The sequence below is a fragment of the Chenopodium album genome, chromosome 11 (genome assembly GCF_948465745.1).
Source record: "Chenopodium album chromosome 11, dcCheAlbu1.1, whole genome shotgun sequence".
In the NCBI taxonomy this organism is placed as follows: domain Eukaryota; kingdom Viridiplantae; phylum Streptophyta; class Magnoliopsida; order Caryophyllales; family Amaranthaceae; genus Chenopodium; species Chenopodium album.
Genome location: NC_137844.1, coordinates 6,833,408 through 6,852,519, shown reverse-complemented (window position 1 = coordinate 6,852,519; position 19,112 = coordinate 6,833,408). Strand labels below are relative to the sequence as shown.

Here is a 19,112-nt window from a genome sequence, read left to right as displayed (position 1 = left end):
TTAGGGGTGAGCATGGGACGGGTACCCGTACCGTTAGTACTAACGGTTCGGGTACCCGATAACCAAAATCACTAAAAGTGATACCCATAACCGGAACCGATAAGTTCGGGTACCCGGACTTCGGGTACCCGGATTTTCGGATCGGTTATCGGGTACCCAATAAGATATCCAATAATGATAATTATACTTAATTACGTAGTTATTATGATATAATTTACAACTAATTAACAACAATACCATATGATCTTGACTAAATTATTAATAATATTACTAATCATTGATATAATAAAGTGATTATGAAGTAAAGTAAAAATTTAGATTTATATTAATAGATTTAAGTAGGGAAAAAAAGCAAAAAAAATGCTTATCGGATCGGATCGGGTAACCGTTAATTTTAAAATGATACCCATAACCATACCCGATAACAAATTATCGGAACGGGTACCCGAACCGTTATGGTTATTGAATCGGGTACCCTAATTTTCGGAACGGTTACGGATCGGTTTTTCGGGTTTTCGGTTTTTCGGGTAGTTTTGCTCAGCCCTAAATATTTTATGTCTCACAAATAATACCCCTTTGTTGCACATAATAAGAAACGGAGGTAGTATATATATATATATATATATATATATATAGACACACACACTTTGTATAAACAATCAATCTAAAAATAATTGGAAAAATGTTGTCTTAATACCTCCAGGTCCTGGCTTTTGCATACAAGTTGGAGGTGAACGAAATTTCCTCTAGTCCACAGTCCTGGGAACATACTCTCCCACAATGGGTAAATACACCTGCACCTATAGGCCGTAGAAATATATGATCCCAATAATCATATATAAAAAAGATTAAAAAATAAAATGTGAGATAAATTTTATACTAACTCTTTGATTACTGTAGGTAGGGAAAGATTCAAGTGGCTTGACGCTTGTGATTAGTTTTTCCAATCTTCGAATCATTTTTCCTTCATAAAATGGAAAAACGAAAAATTAATCATTATAAACATAAACATCATCCATCCCAAAAACAACAAAACCACCTCCTTTTTTTTTTATTTGTAACTTTCTAAATTTTATGAATTAAAAACACTTGCTGATGAAAATTTTTCACACAAAATAATACAAGTATTAAAGAAGAAATAGATTTTATTTTACCCCTTCTAACAAGTATACTAGCCCCACAAATATGAAACAAAAAGATGTTTTTTTGTTAAAAACTGCATTTTGTTGAGGGAAAGTAACTTGTTATTACTCAGTACATCTTAGAACGGAAATTATGAAATCATTGAAAAAAATGCAAGAACTTTTCACCGTATCATAAAAGTAGAGTTACTGGTATATATATGTTTGATAATGTAAAAGAAAGTTTTTCACAAAAATATCATGGTAAGTTGTAAATAGGGGTTGTTTCAAGAAAAATCCACTGATTCAAAGTTTCCCAGTTTCTACTCATATGTTCTTCCTCCATTACTGGAAAAAAACCCCTTCCAAAAATGGAAAAACAAAAAAACTTGAAAGTGTTTTGAAAATTGCATAATACACTAGGGTGTACCATGCTCATGGTACACCTAGTGTTAAATGATGCGTTTTTAACATTTCATTTGTAAGCTGTCAGTTTGTTATTTAAAAAAATAAATAAATTCAATCTCTTCCTCAATTCAAGGGATTCAACGTGATATCCTCCATTTTTACATAACTTTTAAAATTAAATTTCACCATATTTCAATTTCGAATTAAGAGAGAACAAAGTTTATAAAGAATTTTGTAGAGAGAAAAATACTGAGCAAATTATGAGGATATTGTAATCGATGGATTGGAAAAGGTAATTTGATTTTATTTGTCATGATTTTAATTTCAGGATTTTGCTTATTAGGTTGATTATATTTCTCTATTATTTGTAAAATATCATTTTTTTTTTCAATTTTGATATTTATGAATTTGAGATCCATATGACAAAGGTTGACGATGATGTTCTTTTATTTTATTTATCAAAGGTTGAAGATTATGTTCTTTATATTTTGTCAAATCTTGAAGATGGTGTTCTTTATAAATTGTACTTATGTTCGTTATTATAATTATTGAACAATTATATGACTGTTTATTATTTTTATCCTTTATGTTCTTTGCTTCGATGTTCTTTGATTTATTCTATATGTTCTTTGAAATATTATAATATGTTTTTAGATAATATATCATTTATTAATTCTATATATATATATATTTTAATATTTATTATCACTAACTACGTATATATATTTTTTTAAATCAGGATTGTGAAGGTTGATTACGATATTCTTTTGAGATCTCCTCTATTAATGATTGTTTTTCAAATCTAAAGAACATCCGTAATAGTATTAAAGAACATGATAGTATTATGTAATGAACATAACTTATATATATACCTACCATGATCCAAAGACAAAATTCAAAGAACATTTCACAATAAGCAATGAACATTATGTGATGATAAAATTACATTGCAATTACAATCAAAGAACATGGACATTTAAAATAAACTATCAATTATGGACATAAGGAAAAAGATATAGTTTTAAAAAATAATTGTACATTACAAACAACTATAAAGTACATCATGTTTTCTAATAGTGAACATTGTCAAATCACATATAGAACATCACAAAAAATTTATATATACCAACCCTAAAATGAATATTATAACTATATGTTGAAAAATATGAACGAAATAAATAAAAATAAAATAAAATAAAATAAAATTGAAAACTAAAATTTTGAAAATGAAATTTATAAATTTAAAATTTAAAAACGAAATTTTAAGTTATTTTTAGGTGAAATAATTTTAGAGAATAAAAATAGTTTTCTTTTATAAAGAACATTATATAGCCATATAAAGAACCTCATAAAAAGTACATAGAACAATCATTGAAATAAATATTATAATTAAATATTTTTTAAAATTGGTGAAAAGAATATTTTTTTAAAGAAAGGGAACGAAATATATTAGTTTGGATAAAAAGATTTTGAAAATGAAATTAAAATTAAATTTTAAAATTTGAAATTCAAAACAACTGCATTTAATTCAGGTGTACCATGTGCATGGTACACCTGGGTGTAGGAACCACGCATTGAAAATGTTTTCATTTTTGTTTCTTCCACTGCTTTCATTCCAAACGTAACAACAAAATCCATATTTTCAACATCTATAACTATTAAAAGTGAGAACTTGGAAAAGTGGAAAATCCCTTAGTAATAGTGTAGTGACTTTTTTGCCCCTCAAAAAGTGCAAGTACATTTTCCCCCTTGTTTTAGCAATTGATTTGCTTGTTGTTATAGGTGGTTTGACCTTTTTGCCCCATTTATTTCCCAGCCCTTATTCTGCTTGCTGGTGATCATTTTCTCCAAGGTTACAACCAAAATTCAATCTTTGACCTAGGGTTACCATCTAAATTCGATCCCCAATTTCTCTCTCTTTCTCTCTCATCGAACAACAATGGCGTTGCGTAGATTCATAAACGAGCTTCGAGGTGATAGAGTGAAGGAAGTTTCCGACAAGGTGAAGCCTATACCATCTTTCTCCTACCTTAAGGAATCATTCGGCAAAGGAATCGACAGTTACCATGCCAAATACATCGAGACTGATTCAATCATGCCTCTTTAACATGTTTGCTTTGGTGGTATAGCCTTCTCTTACCTTGTTGCTCTTCACGAGGAACGCCGTCATCTTGAGTATGCCCCGAAACATGGTCATTGATCTCCCTCCTTTTTTAGGTTATTTTGGTTTGGATTGTTTCAAATTGATTCTAAATTTTGTTGATTTTATTTTTATTGGATTTTGAGCTGGTTATGTTGATTGGATCGGGAGTTTGATCTTGAAATTATTGGGTTTTATGTTTTAGAGTTTGATGATTTGAGAGTTTTTGGTGAAATGTGGCTTTTGATTTTCGCATTTTCATTTGATTGATTGGTTTATACTCGGTTATTTGGGTTATAATGTTGAATTATGTATAGTCAATTTGGGGTTTTCGCTTATTTAGGGTTTCGAGTTCATCAATTGGGTTTTTTTTGTTCTTTGTTTTTGATAATTTTTTTGATCTTCTGGTCTTTGCTTGAAATTATACTATTGTTTCATGCTTCAATTATTTGCCTAAATTTGCCGCATTTAAATCAATTTTTGCCTCAATTATTGTAAATTAGAATTTGTTAGAAGTGTTAAATTTGAATGTATTGATGGGTATAATAAAGGTATTATTGCCTCTAAAGAGTAGCCTTATGAATGAATTAAGGTTTCATATTGGTTTAGTTAAGGGGCATAAATTAATTAATTTGGGTCAAATGTTATATTTGATCCTTATTATGCCAAGGCCTTTTTGAGGGGACTACTGTTTTTTTACCATTGATTGTCCTCTAAGTAGCCTTGGACATTTATTTTAGTGTCCGAGCTCGTCTTGATTTGTTTTTTTTGTTGTCGAAGATGTTTACATAGCCTTCGAATAACGAGTGGTTGATCAAGAACCATTTGGTTCAGACAGAGGCTTAGATTAAAATTGGGATAATATCCCTCGGATCGAATGAATCATTTTATGATAAGGAATGTGTTAATTGTCTCATTCCTTTCACCTTGATGTCTTCAGACATTTGTTATAGTATTTGTAGTTGTCTATTGAGTAATCTTTTGTTAATGATCAATGATGAGGCCTTAACATATAAGATGGTCTGACTATGTGTCAGATCTTCGATGCAATACTCTTGTTAACGCTAGGCTTCTGAGATAAATTATTAACATTAAACAAAAAAACAAATTGAAATTATGTTTGATGAACTTTAAACACGAGAAATATTGAATTTTGAGTTTGGAGGAAAGGGGTAGTTTATGTCTGATTATTGTGCAATATCAGATCTTTTTATTCCCTTTGACATTAGTTTCTCCTCAGAAAATGATAGCTGCAGGATTTAATGGTTGTACACCATTCATTGTGGTTAGCAAGTTTGGCTTTTCTGTGACATGTTTTCTACTAATGAAAACCTGATGTTTAGTTTTGCTAGGTCGTAATTTTTCTTTTGATGCAGGTTCAAGGCTGGTTTTTGTTTGCTATGATGCAAGTGAATCCTTTAAGTTATAAGTTTATTGCAATTGTACTTTGCACCAGGTAATTTGGACGAGAGAGTTATTGATTGGATCCAAGCAGGGCGAGTAGTTGATTTATACATTTCGCGTGATAGAGAAACAGATAAACCTAAGGGTTTTGCCTTTGCAGAGGATGAAACAGAAACAAGATCATTTGAAGTTATGCAATTTTTTTTTGAAATTCAAACAAATTTGTAGGTGGTTTGGCGATTCTTTTTTGGTTTGCAGCAAGATGACGAGACTTCTTTAATGGAAGCAAGAGGGTTTTATTCCCCTCCCTTTTCTATGACCTGGGATTTTTTTTTGGGTATAAGGCTTTAAAATTCTTTTGGTTATCTGGTGTTTATTAATGTTTCATAAAATAGTTAGGATTTGGGTGTTTTATTTTCGGTTTGATTTAGGAATTCCGATGATTTATATAGATTACCTAATTGATTAATTTTGTTTTTAGTTTCTTGTATTTAATTGATTTAGGGTTTCTGATGAGTTTTGCTTTTTGTTTGCAGAGCAGTTCGGCCTAATTCATGTGATGAAACTCGGAATAGGCATGCGAGCAAATAGATGAAGTTTGGTAGAATCCGGAATATGGCACTAAAATGGTGCTGCCTCATTTCTTCTACCTATATTTTTCGTTTTAGATTAATTTATTCTTTCAATGTCATTAGATTTGTCTGTTTTTGTTGGATATGATTTTGTTGTAACTTAGAATTTCAATTTTAGATGCATAATTGTTCGATTAGTGAATATTGTTTTGGCCTTTTAAATGTTGATGAGAAAATGGGTTCATTTGAGGTTGTTTTTGACAAATATAGATTTGAGGAATGCAGCTTTGGATTTTTTTCGTTTTATGTTGTTTGATCGGAATTATTACATCGATTTTATGGATGCAAGTAGATTAGTAGATTTTGGTCAAAATTAGTGGACAATAGTTTTCTCATTACTAAAATAATGAATTAACTCACTAGCTTTAAAGTATAAATTAACTCACCCCTAATAAATTATCCACCTCTAAATAGTTTGCTCATTACATCGATTTTATTTTGATTTTGATCTATAAAATTTCTCTCCTAGGATTTCCATGCTATCGTTTTTGGGGGTTCTCAGCCTTTCGATCGCTAACTGATTACTCTGTGTCATTTTCTTTCTCCTCAATCCTCTTGCAATCTCAGGTAAATTGCAGGCTTAATTTCATTTTGTAATTTTAGATTTGGTTTCAAACTTTCAATTCATAATTTTAGCTTTGGTTTTCTCCATTTTGGTCCATTTTTTTTATTGTTCGATTTGATATTGATATTTCATCTTTGCTTGATTAATTGATCCATATTTACTGTTGTTTACTTTGATCGATGGATTGTTTGTTTCATGCATGCAGCGATTTATGATTTTGTCTTTTTTTTTCAAGGGTTTTGAATTTTGGCATTCTAAGCTTCAATAGTAGTTTTACTTCTTTATATGGCTAATAAGGAGTTCACTTGCTTTGTTTTGTTGGATTTCAGGCTGAAAGAGGAGGAGAACTAGAACAATATGGAGGCTCGTGAGTTTCTTCAAACTCAAAGGAGACTAAGCGCTTCTTCCCGTTTCTCTTCTCGTAGTTGGTCTGGCTCTGTCTTTTAATATTGGAATAGGTAAATAGTCTCTCCTAATCCTCAAGCAATTACCATCATTTATCTTAATCATTCCCTTTAAATACTCTTAAAAAAATTCTTGATTTTTTTTTTCTATTGTTGTGTATACTTCTTTTCTACTTCCTCTTCTGCCTCTTACATCTAATTCTCTCTCCTCTTTCACCTTTAATTTATTATTTACTACAATTGAACAAGGTTGATAGTATGCTATTTTGTATGATTATAGAGTGGTTTTTAACGTTGAATGTGTGAGGAATCGATGCCTTATTTCGTCATTCACTCTATTTTTATGCATTTTTGTGTATTACGTGCTTCACGGGGTTGTTATTGTTTTTGATGACATTTTAGGTCCAATGAACGCACTTCGAAGCATCCCGGGAAGTATGCAAGGAATTTTGAACAATGAGGAAATGGAGTGAAGCAAATTTGAAGAAGAAAGAAGCAAGATCGAAGAAAGGAAGACAAATCAAGGCCAAGAAGATCCTGCACGACCGTACTAACTCTTGCACGTCCGTACAGGGGTGTCCCAGACTTAGGGGCGCCACTGTCTAGGTCTGCACGATCGTGCAAATCCCTGCACGCCCGTGCAGGGTGCCCTGATCCAAAACAGTAGGGTCTGTTTCAGCATTTGAAGACATGCACGGCCGTGCAGAATTTGGCACGCCCGTACCAAAGAGGTTGCACGCCCGTGTCACTATTGGAACGCCCGTGCAAGATGCAAGGCACCAAAACAGTAGCTACTGCTTCTACTGTCTGACTGTGCAGGGCCGTGCACAGTGTTGCATGCCCATGCTGCCTATGGTGCACGCCCGTGCCAAGCTGCTGTCGAACCCGATTCTTGTTTTCTCCGTCCTTTTTATTTGGGGGTCTTATAAATACCTCCCTTGAACTCATTTGTATGGACTTTTTTCTTCCCTCTTAACTCCCTTAGGCTTATTCTCTTAATTAGTTCATAGTTTTCCTCTCCCTTAGTTTAGTTTCTCAAAACTCAATCATTTGTAAGAATTATTGGAGGTTTGTTCCATCAATTTCAACAATTTCTCAACTTTGAAGCTTATTAAGTAATCTCTCTCCTCTATCTCTTGCTCTTAATTTTCAGTTTTTCAATTGCTTTGAGTTGATAATTTCTCCCTTAATCTTGTTTATTTTCTCTTGCATGTTTAATCCATTCTTGTTCTATCTCTCTCCTAGCTTATTTGAATTCATGGAAACCCTAGATTTAATTGTTAGAGTAAATTCCACCATGTTTAGTGAGTAGTCTCTTAGTTAGGGGTTGGGTGAAAACCCAACCAAGCTATGGTTGATTGACTTGGATTTATTCATGCTCTACCTTGGATTGATAGTTGTTTGTACTTGAATTGATTATTGCATGTGTATTTTGATGGCCACTTTATGCTCATGTGTTCATCCCTCTTCTCACATCGAAAGATGGGGTTTTGGAGTGATTGTGGTAAAGCTGAGTGGATATAGCATGCAAGACAAGTTTCAACTAAAACTCGTCCTATTAACATCCCTATAAATTTTTTTTTTTTGAAAGGAACATCCTATAATTAACGTCATGATAACTTTATGATCCAATATCCTAATACAATGTATGAGTATTCCATATATGCATAATCAATTTTAACCATGAATGAAGAAAAAGTGTGAGAAAAAGAAAGAATAGGAAAATCGAAGAAAGAAGAAAGAAGAAAGAAGAAAGAAAAGAGACCGTGGAAATAAGGCAAAACCTCTCCCTCTATTTCCATGCTCCTTGTCATATGCTCCTTTGAAGACTGCCTTTTTTACCCAGTTGCCCTAATTACCCAAACCCTTCTATTTCTCCCCTTTTTCCCATAAACCAAAACTCAATTAACACAAAAAAATCCAAAAAATCCAGTGCACTCAACAAAAAAAACCCAAAAAAACTCCAATTAAACCCCCCATTTTTAAAACTACCCAGAAGAACTGGGGTTAAGCTTAACATCAAAATTGCCAAATACCCACAAAAATTAATCCAATTTATTATTTGGGTTTCTGAATTTCTTCCATTTTTCTCCCTGTTTTCTTGATTTTTCTGGGGTTGAATAGATTTACAGAGAAGAGTGGTATGATGTAATGAATGTTGGATTATTCATATTTTCTGGGGTTATTTTACCTTCTCTTGGATTTTTCTTAGTACCCAAAAACTTGGGCTTAATTTCATTGTATTTCTTCAATGCAAAGCTATGATCTTTTGCCAAATCCCACCTTAATTAGCCCTAACTCTCACCTTCTTGATCCTCCTGCTATGGAGGACGCCGTTTCGTCCCCGATCCACCGATCTTTGGCTGAACCGGAGACTAATGGTGATACCCAAAAGCCTGAAACCAACAATAACCCTGAACCCAAAGCCGAAACCGAAGCCAAAACCGAAACTGAAACCGGAACTGTAGCGCAAGAGGGTAGTAACCCAATTGAGGATGAAAACAAGAAAGAGCTGGGTGGTAATGATGCTCTTAATAAGAGCAATAGCAAAAGTGGAAAGAAGGATAGCAATAATAATAGTAATAATAATGTAATAGTTAGGAGAGAAAGGCCAACTCGAGCTTGCACGGCTCGGCCGGCTAAGTATGTGGACCCTCCGGTGATCGAGCGGAGGGCGAGGCCGCCAAAGAGGGAGAGAGTTGAGAAAGTGGTGGTGGTGGAGGAGGAGTTACTGGAAGAGGAAGATGATGATTTGCCAAAGGAGCATTGTAGTAAGGTTGTAACTTCATTGGTGAATCCACCTACACCGGAGCAAATGCCGCGGTGGCACTTGAGGTCTATGTGGGAATTGGCTTCAATACTCAATTTTCTCCATGTCAGTTAAGATATAAAAGAAATGGAATTTTGTTATTTTAATTTTGGTGTTTTTTGAGCTTGATTGAGGTGTTTGTGTTTGTTGATTGTAGTTGTTTAGGGCAGTTTTGAACATTAATGCTGAATTCAGTGCTGAGGAGTTGGAGTCTGCATTGCTTACTCCAAATACTACATTGAGTGATATACATATCCCATTGTTGAAGGTTGGTCCATTGCTTTCTAATCTATTCTAAGTGTGGAAATTATTTTAGCATTTGGTATGTTTGTTTGATGGTGGAAGTATTAGTTGTTTGCTTATTTGATTGAAAATTTGAAACTGGTTAGTGTTTATTGACAATGCATGTGTGCTTACTATGATATTTGTTTCATTGAAAGGAATATTGTGAAATAGATTGATGTATGATCAGGCCGTGAATTGTGCTTTGAGGCCTGTGGTATACAGGCAAATTATAGCTTGTATCTTGGTTCTAGTCTGACTTTATGAGGGTAGTGTAGCAGAACTCTAGAGGCTTACATGAAGTGTTAATTTGTATCTTTGCTCTAATATGTCTTTATGAGGTAGCATAGTAGAACTCTAGAAGCTTGTGTTTAGTTATATTTTGCTGCAAGGAAAGGGGTTAAGCTCACTAGCTTCACGATTGAATTAGGAAGAATCAATTTTCCAGTCTGGTTTGAGCCCCTACTCCCCAAGAGCGTGCCGCAAATGATCATGAATCTGAAATGTCTTTGGAGAGCAATGGTGTTTGATGTGATTTATTTATTTATTTATTTTGGTGTAGAGAGTCACTAGGGAAAATGATGTAGGCGAGATTTGATACTAGGTCTTGGGTACCCCCCCCCCCCCCCCACACACACACACACACACACACACTTAAACCAAATAAGGTAGGTGACATCCACATGGTACTTTATGTGTGCATATGCAATGTTACTCTATGATACTGATATCTACCATCCATTCATTCTTGTAAATTTCTTTCAATGTATGCAATATTGTCTAGGAACCTGAAGTGGTGGGGTGGATTGACATTTTTCTGCCTTGCTTGCTCATTGACTTTGGTCAATATGATCCTTCTAATGAGCATGTGACATAACAGAGCCTCCATTGTGGATTCGTAGGCACGTAGTAAGAGTATGCCTCAGATTTTTAGGGGATACAGAATCATGTGAGTGTGTAGTTGTGGTATCTTTGTTCAATTAATGTCTGAAATATTAAGGCTGTGTCGTGGGCTTTGAGATAGGTAGCTTACTTCCACCTTTTCTTTCATGTTAATTTCTGTCAATTATAAGCTTAGCGTAGAGTACGCAAGTAAATAGGTGATATCAGTTATTTGGTGGGATGAGAACCCCTTTTTTTTTTTTTTTTTTTTTTTTGTGGGGGGGGGGGGGGGGGGCTTTGGTTTAAAATATATTTGCAAAATTGAACTGTAAATTGTATTATTATTTTTTATAGGGTGTCTGATTAATGTAATGAAGTTGTATGTATACATTGTTTGGGCTTACTAATGAATGTGACTGAACTCGCTAAACTCAAAAAAGAAGACAGTGAGGAGGATTTTGTTAACTATGATTACATGGATTATTAATTTTTATTATTAGGCTGACAAGGTATGGAACTCAATTTGCTGGAATTTTGTAATGGGTGAAAAGCTAAAGCTTTTGGGCATCTTTTTTGTGCTTATTGATATAATGTAGGGATGTGCAAAGAAATTGAGAAATTATTCCTTTTTAAGGTATTTTGGCAACACGGTACCCTTCACTAGTTTAGTAAACAAGTGTATTAATTTAAAGCTTAATATTTTTATTCTTTAGGCTCTGCTTGAATATAGGATTGAGCTATTGGTATAGGAAAATGGGAACTGCTTATTAAGACTTTAAGTGTCTTATATTTTTGGTGAAGCTTGAGCCACTAAGCTCAGGTCAAGCTGGTTTTGGATAAACCGGGGTAATAAATGTATAACATAGCTGGGAGTAGAGAAGCTACCTTAAATTTTTCAACGAGTAAAGATAAGACTGAGCCATGGCCTATGGGTTGGTAAGTAAGGTTGCTTAATTGCTTGTGGGTAAAGTAGTAAACAAAAATTATCCTTGGCTGGATGCCTAGTAGTTGACTTGATTTCTATGTAGAGAAATCTACTTTTCTAAATTACGTGTTTGAGATATAATAGGGAGAGCAGTTGGTCTGTGCTGGATTGTGAAATAGCATATAATTAAGTGCGGGTGGTTTGGTTTTTGTGATCTCATGGAATGATCTGTTGAAATGGTCTTTTATATGTTTATGTACCTTTTGTATTAGCATAGTAGCCCTATTTAAAAGCAGTAAGTCTCTCTGAAGCAGTTGTTTGGTTAGATGTTTCAGTTTATAATCACGCTTAGTAGCTGTCAATCTGGTACATGATGTTATTAGAGGAGTTGGCTTTGTGCATTTGATTTTAGAGAAAGAAATTCCTTTTTCATCAGGGGCATCATAGGTTATTATCTTTTATTTTGCTAATTCTATTGTTGCACAGGTTAAAAAAGTAAGGTTATTTTTTTGTCCTTGAACACTTTGAATGTGCTGATAAGGTTGTCTAGTGAGCTTACTTAGCTTAATACATCGTGGGTCTTGAGGAAATTCTTTCTGCTCTGCTTGTGTTTTTTGCATTTTGCCCTCTCATACATTGTTATTTTAGTTTAGACTTTACTGGTGATGGAAAACCTTCACAGCTCACCTACTGGACTTTGTAACCCTTTTTTTTCTTGGTTTTAGCAAACCTCTTGTCTATTCTCCTTGAGTATTGGATTTAGGATTCTGACCATAGTGATTCCTGAATTGATTATTGGTTTAATGTGGTCTTATTGTGTACTATTGGTCATTGGATTACTCTGCTTTTTCTCTAAGTGATCTAAAAATATTTCTTGATGCTGATAGGCAATTCCTCCGGTTACTCGGATGGCTTGTGGACGTGAAACTTGGGTCACCGTGCTATGCAGAAAGTTGCGAGACTGGTGGCATTGGGTAATTGTCCTGCTTAGTTATTTTTTATGGACAGATATGCTGCCGCATTGCCCCTTCTGCTGGATTGCCTTAATCTTATTTGAATTTGTATTTGTTTGAAGGTTGCTGAAGGAGAGTTGCCTATAGTTGCTAATCACGGGTGAGTGTCTGATTGCCTTTTGAGCTCTCTACTTTTTGGTGATTATGTCTTTAATGTGCTTGCTGTATTAATCTGTAGGGCTGAGATTGAAATGTACAAGACCCTTGATCCAGCAGTGCGAGTGGTGATCCTGAAAGCCCTGTGTGACATTCGAGTAGAGGTATCACTATTATCTAATCACAACCTTCTTTATGCTTTTATTTAGAATTGACTTTCACAACTTCATCTAATATCTGTTAAAATTCATGCCCATCGTCTGGAGGACTTTGTGTCATGAGCAATATTCCTCATTGTACCAAGAGGCGTGTTATGATCGCTTATATCTCAATTAATTTTTGGTCAGTTTAGAGACAATAGTCATGAGAAGCTCACCACTTATGTTGGTGTGACTGACAAATATTTTGATCTATTTGTTTGTGTTGAATTTTGTGTCCGTCCAGTCCATGACCCCTAGATACTTACATTTATGTGTTTTGCTTGTAATCTGTAGCAAGATGATATCAGGAGTTATATTGATAATTCACTCAAACATGGAGCTCAGCTTTCTGCGTTTCGGAAAGAGCGAATTGGCGGTGATTCACATGGAACTTCGTTTTGGTATTACATCTGATCACTTATCCAAGTTTTTAAATGTCTTTCATGCTGCAAACTAATAAGATGATTTTGTTTATTGTCATTTGTATACGAGTACTTGTGATTTTGCACTGTTTTTTAAGAAATTAAGGTTTGTGTCACTTTGCAGGTATGAAGATGATGAATTTGTTGGCCATAGGCTATATCGGGAGATCAGGAAAGTTGAAAGGAAGGTTGAGATGAAGAAGGGAAAGACTAAGGGCTCTAATGTCCTTCCTTGCACAACTTACGAGTGGGAAACAGTGGCAACTAATCTGGATGAATTCCTTGATGTTTCTGTAAGCTGTTGAAATTACTGTTTTTTGCTATATTTCTCTCATGAAGGATACATCCACGTTGTTTTGTTTAATACTCCTGTCACAACCAAAATAGACATTGATTAATGCACCATTTTTTCTGGAAACGGTTAAAGTTAATGTGCAACCCAAAATACAAATAAACAATTATTTCTCACTTCACTGCAATCTTCAGAATAGCAGTTTGGTCAACATCAGTACAAGTCTTTAAATGCTACGTATGAATAAATTAGAGATAAAAGTATGGCCTGCATATGCTCTTGTTTACCATTCCTGTGTGAATAATCTTTTGAAAGATGAACCCCCTGTTTTTTTTTTTTTTTTTTTTTCATTTTCATTTTCTTGTTCTTCATTTCTCCTTTTTGTTAGAATTGTGGCCTTTGCTGCCTGTTTATTAGAAGAACTTTGTATTTATTACTTCCAGAGCTGTAGGATTTCCCACATTGCTTTTATACCTTTAAAAATATATTTGTTCATTGGTTCATTCTGCGATAAAATTAATAACTGATATAGCTAGTTGTTTCTAATTTAATAATGCTAGCTGACAGCATGAATTTCATGTTAGTATAAACTTGCTAGCTTTCCTTTTACACTCTTCCTTAATCTATTGGTGTTGGAGTTTTGAGAGATGATTAATTGTCAACTCAGTGCACACATTTGAGCTTATATAGTTAGATACATATTATTAAATATTTTTAAAGCTTATGTTAGTACATCAAGGCAAATCAACGATCCTAGCATGCGGATGTTCTTTCTTATATATTAATCTAGAGGGTATCAAATTTCATTTGCATTGGAATTTATGAAGATTGCAAACTTGAGTACTGTTAATCTTGTTTGATTCAAGCCTTTCAGTGTAGAAGATGATGTGTCTTATTAGAGTGAAGTGATTTATGTGTAGGAAATTTTCTTGTTTGAAGATCCCATTGAACAAATATAGTAAATAAATAATGTTTGAAGTAAAATGTTCCTGCAATCCTTTTTACTTTCTGCCCATACAACCATACCTCACTTAATCTTTACCAGTTCAAAATGTCCCAAAATATATACTTCCTCCGTTCTTTTTCAATTGCAGCTTTGGGGTTTTCATGTTATATAAGCTTTTTTAATTGCAACGTTAAGGAAATATGTATATATGTATTAAGCTTGACAACATTCTTAATCCCTGGATCTGACCCAAATGCAAAGTTCATGTGTCGGAGGGAGTATTTGAACTTTTTGAAGATGTAACTGTTTAAATGAGCAAACAAGGTATGGGAGATGAAGAAAGTAATTAGAATAAGGGAAGTAAAGAAATAGCAAGGCTTGAGCAGTAGGGCTAAGTAATGCACATTTCTGCAACTAGGATATAAAGGTGCATTGGGTTGTAGAAACACACACCTGACTTGTACTGAGAATTCTATATGTGGAGTAGTGATTAAAAACAGTGCTATTAAGCTACAACTATGAACAAAACTATGCTGCTGGCTTTTCCTTGTATGAGAAGATACATTTGTTCATTAGGATGTATATTTTTGTTGAGTATGAGAGGGAAAGCAGAGAAATGTTGAATGAGAAGAGAAATAAAAACATGAGAGAAAGAAGTGTTGGGTGAGTGGACAAAATAAGGTGAAACAAATACGTCAAACTGTAGCTTTTCCTATTAAGATTTCTTTCTCAATTACAAATCATTAACTTTAACTGTTAACCTTTGATCTTCTGTAAAATGACACCTTAAGGCGTGTGCAGACTGTGCACCTACTTGATGGCATTAAAATTCTTTTATGGCTTTGAAAAGAGGACCCATGTCCTCTTAGAATTGGAGCCCTTGTAGGATCAGCCTTCATAAGATATATTCACTATTATCTGTAGATTAATAATGGTTATATATATATATATATATATATATATATATATATATATATATATATATATTTCATATTTATAAATACTCTCTGTATTTCATTGAGGAGAGCTGACCTTTCAAGTTATAAACTTCTGTGAGATTGGTCTGATACAGCTGATCCTCGAGTTGTATGCTGCCTTCATTCTGTTAGAATTATTTTTCTTGCTAGAAAAAATTGAATTTTCATTTGATTGTGAAGTGTCGCTGGATTTTGGCTGGGATTTGTCATCAAATTTTATGAAAAAGTTAATGTCCATGTGCTTATCTGCAGGAGAAGCTCTTCTCAAGCAAGAACAGAACAGAAGCTTCACTCGGAAAGAAGTTAAAGAATGATATGCTTCCTGAGATTGAGAAGATTTACAGGGTAAAGCTTTTTTGAATTGTTTCTTCTTTGCTAATTTCCACTTTCATGAGTGGAAAGTTTGTACTAATTTCTTCAGAAGAGCCTGATTTGCTTATGTTCTCTTGCCTTGTTTGCTGCTCTCTCTCTCTCTCTCTCTCTCTCTCTCTCTCTCTCTCTCTCTCTCTCAACAGAGAAAAGAAAAATTGCTGAAAAAGCAGCAACGCCAAGCTCTTCTTCTGGATAATTTTGTCATGGATGGGCTTGCTGGTGGCCGCTCTCTTCGTGACAGGAAACCTGTCACTTATACATTTGGTAAGAACTTTTAAATTCTCTCCTGGATACATTTGCGTCTACCTTGAGGGCTTTCGCCTATCATACAATGCTTTATGAATCAGCCTTTTACCAATATATTTGGTAAGGTGTGCAAGAGTGCCAGAGAATTACATTACTAGTGGCTGTGAACGTACAATTATCAGGATTGCCTAATGGGATAAGAAATTGAGAAGTATAGTTATTTTCTTCATGTCCAGTCAGCCCAGACACCAAATTAGTTGTTTGCTGGGACTTGGGGGGTGGAAGGAGAAAGGGAAGAGGGGGGGGGGGGGTGAGAAATATTAAAATATATACTTCCTCTGTTTCAAAAAAATAAAATAAAATTGCCACACTTAGACTAAATATGTGAGAGCTTTTTGGTGGAGTGTTGCAATTTTTATGAAATGGAGGAAGTAACAATCTATGGAAGGTTTAAAGTTCCAGCATTTGGTTGTAGGACATGATAATGAAATCACCCTGACTTCCCCAAAGATATTGTCTTAATTTGACTGAGGATCAACTTTAAATTTTTGACTATATATTTTCTTATAGTGATTTGATGAACTATTAAATTTGAATAGCCTTTGCAACCTAAGCTAAGAAAGTACAGGTTTTATACACTCTACTATTTGTGTATGCAAACAATTTAGTTGCCCATTTTGCAATTAATGGTGTGAGGAGATTTATGTTATCGAGGAGTGGTGAGGCGATTATAATTGGCTCTAGATAGCTTGCCATTATTTCTAATAGACTACCTTGTTACCACTTTGTAGTAATAGAGCTTGTTATCTGATCCTGGATATTTGATTTTATCGTTTACCTAACCTTGGTGCTTGCTGAAAGATTGAGTGGTTTTTTTATACTCTTATGCAGATGATTTCGATCGTTCAATCAATGAAGCTATCAAGACTACCAAGTATGGAAATGTTTTTGGACATATTCTATACATGTATACTTCGTATTATATATTTTTATGCTTTCTTATCTTCACTAATTCAATCTCCTTTTGCTTCTTTGAATGTAGGCGCAAACAGCCATCTCCAGAACCTGGTGTTAAAAGGGATGTTATCAAACCTGAACCATCCGCCAACGGTAGATGGAATGGCTCGTCACACTCCTCCCTGCATGTGTCATTTAGTCCCCCGTCTCCAGCTGATTATGATGAAATGGATGTAGACCACAATTCTGAACAATTGGATCGAGGGTTAGATTCTTTACACTCTAGTTTTTCTTTTTAATTCACTGCAATGATAGGGTTTTCTGACAACTTTAATTTCTTGTGATATTTAGTAATCGGAGGAGACAAAGACCTCAGAGATATTCAGAGAAAGATTATGTTGAAGGAATTTCAGACAATGAGGAGGGATACTTAGATAGTGATGACGATATTGTTGGGGAAGCTGTTTATGATGAGGCATATATGCAACAGCGTAAACATAAGAAGAGAATGACTAGCAGCTCTGAAGGTGAAGGAGATGAGGAATACCAATGGAGTGAGGAAAATGGAGAAGATGAGGTGGAAGAAGAGGAGGAAGAAGACTTGCTGAGCAATAGTGATGATAGTGACCAACCAAGAGAAAGGTTTAAGAAACCTGAGGGTCGGACTCGAAGAGGAACTAAAATAAGGTCAGTTGATGACCTAGACTCGGGTTTGAGGCGTAGTAAACGCGCTACGAGGAATCGTATTGATTACCGGAAGTACGAGCTATCTGATTCTGAAACTGAGACATCCACGAAAAACAGGAAGGTAAATCATGATAGAACTGGTTATCCGAATTACTCAACGGAAAGTGAGGATTCTGATGAGGATGATCACGAGGAAGAGCAGGTAGAAAGAGGAGTTAGTGAGTCTACTCCCATGGATGTTGAGAAAAGTGAAAACGGGCCCTTGCCTAAGCCTGAAAGTCCAAAGCAAGTTGATCCTGACAGGATTGAAGTGAGGGGATTTCTTGACCTTAATGAACTAGCGCCTGGTTCCGGTTTTGATGATGGACCCAGTGCTTTAGCAAAGGATGATGATCAAAAAGGTGAGTGATTTCGTTTTTAAAGGATCAAGGGTATGGAGTTTTTCCTGGTCTTTGTTTCCCATTTTGGGTGGTTAGTTGTATCATATATGGACATTATGAGTTTACAGTCTAGCCCACGAAGGTCCATGAAGGATATTCAGTTCTACATTTACTGTTGGCGGATTTTATTCTGTGGGATACTCGAGGGATTCCTGTTGTGCAATATTACTCTGGATTTTCCACAAGGGAGCAACACAATGCGGAGGAATGGTAGATTTATTAGTCATTTGTCAGAGTTCGTACATCTACAGGGTTTGAGAGAGATGGGCAAAATTGTTGAGAGTTTGTTCAGTGTACAATAGCTTAACCCAACCGGTAACCAAGTTTCCTAGATTAAGAGCCCTGTTCTTGAATTTTTGTTGACTGGGACGACGAAAGTATCTATTATGTAGTAGTATGTAGTTGGGTTGACTAGGTTGGTTGATAAATTGTCTTAAAAGGGAGCTGGGATCACCTTGTTGTAATTTGATTCTCCTCCCACTTAAGGGCTTATTCTACTGCTTCTTTTGTAACTTTATTACGATACTTGTAATTCTTTGCCCTGTTGCTCCCTTTATAACATGCACATATGCTGGAATTCCCTCACTTGCTTTGAGCTTGTTATCCTTGCCTTAACACAGGTTTTTTTTTTTTTTTTTTTTTTTTTTTTTTTTTTTTTTTTTTTGTAAACGATCAATTTGAATGAAACGAGCAAGCTAGCGTATAATCTATTGAAGACGCATTTTGTGTAATTTATTCCTTACTTGAGAGGATTAATTTTCAAGTCGGAAAATTTGAAGTTAATTTAGAACTCCAACTTTGTATGGTAATCACATCCTCTACCACTGAGCAAGGCTTTGAAACCAGAAGGCAGAAAAAGTCTGATACGAGTAATTACCCATCCTCTACCACT

The 19,112-nt window shown here is 34.6% G+C and overlaps 1 protein-coding gene and 3 non-coding genes across 4 annotated transcripts; all 4 read left to right on the top strand.

Moving 5' to 3' along the window:
• Positions 1-4,267: 4,267 nt before the first annotated feature.
• LOC145569789 (small nucleolar RNA U19) lies at positions 4,268-4,402 on the top strand. The gene has a single exon (XR_014096320.1). It is a non-coding gene; the product is annotated as a small nucleolar RNA U19 (small nucleolar RNA).
• A 255-nt stretch (positions 4,403-4,657) lies between these two features.
• LOC145569765 (small nucleolar RNA R24) lies at positions 4,658-4,750 on the top strand. Its single transcript, XR_014096297.1, has one exon. It is a non-coding gene; the product is annotated as a small nucleolar RNA R24 (small nucleolar RNA).
• Positions 4,751-4,861: 111 nt separating this feature from the next.
• Positions 4,862-4,984, top strand: LOC145569773 (small nucleolar RNA snoR98). Its single transcript, XR_014096305.1, has one exon. It is a non-coding gene; the product is annotated as a small nucleolar RNA snoR98 (small nucleolar RNA).
• A 3,456-nt stretch (positions 4,985-8,440) lies between these two features.
• LOC145567268 (DDT domain-containing protein DDR4-like) lies at positions 8,441-18,835 on the top strand. Its single transcript, XM_081626528.1, has 12 exons — positions 8,441-9,549; positions 9,641-9,751; positions 12,460-12,546; positions 12,648-12,685; positions 12,764-12,845; positions 13,176-13,282; positions 13,428-13,596; positions 15,771-15,863; positions 16,034-16,154; positions 17,028-17,070; positions 17,179-17,358; positions 17,445-18,835. Exons 1-12 carry the CDS (start codon positions 8,926-8,928, stop codon positions 18,187-18,189), a joined length of 2,400 nt encoding a protein of 799 aa, XP_081482654.1. The 5' UTR covers positions 8,441-8,925; the 3' UTR covers positions 18,190-18,835.
• Positions 18,836-19,112: the final 277 nt, after the last annotated feature.

Bases quoted from the DNA above. Each gene is read 5' to 3' on its own strand.
- LOC145567268 (XM_081626528.1), top strand. From the start codon at position 8,926: ATGCAAAGCTATGATCTTTTGCCAAATCCCACCTTAATTAGCCCTAAC. The intron at 12,846-13,175 runs GTATCACTATTA...TGTAATCTGTAG, and splicing joins TGTGTGACATTCGAGTAGAG to CAAGATGATATCAGGAGTTA. The intron at 17,071-17,178 runs GTATGGAAATGT...CTTTGAATGTAG, and splicing joins GAAGCTATCAAGACTACCAA to GCGCAAACAGCCATCTCCAG.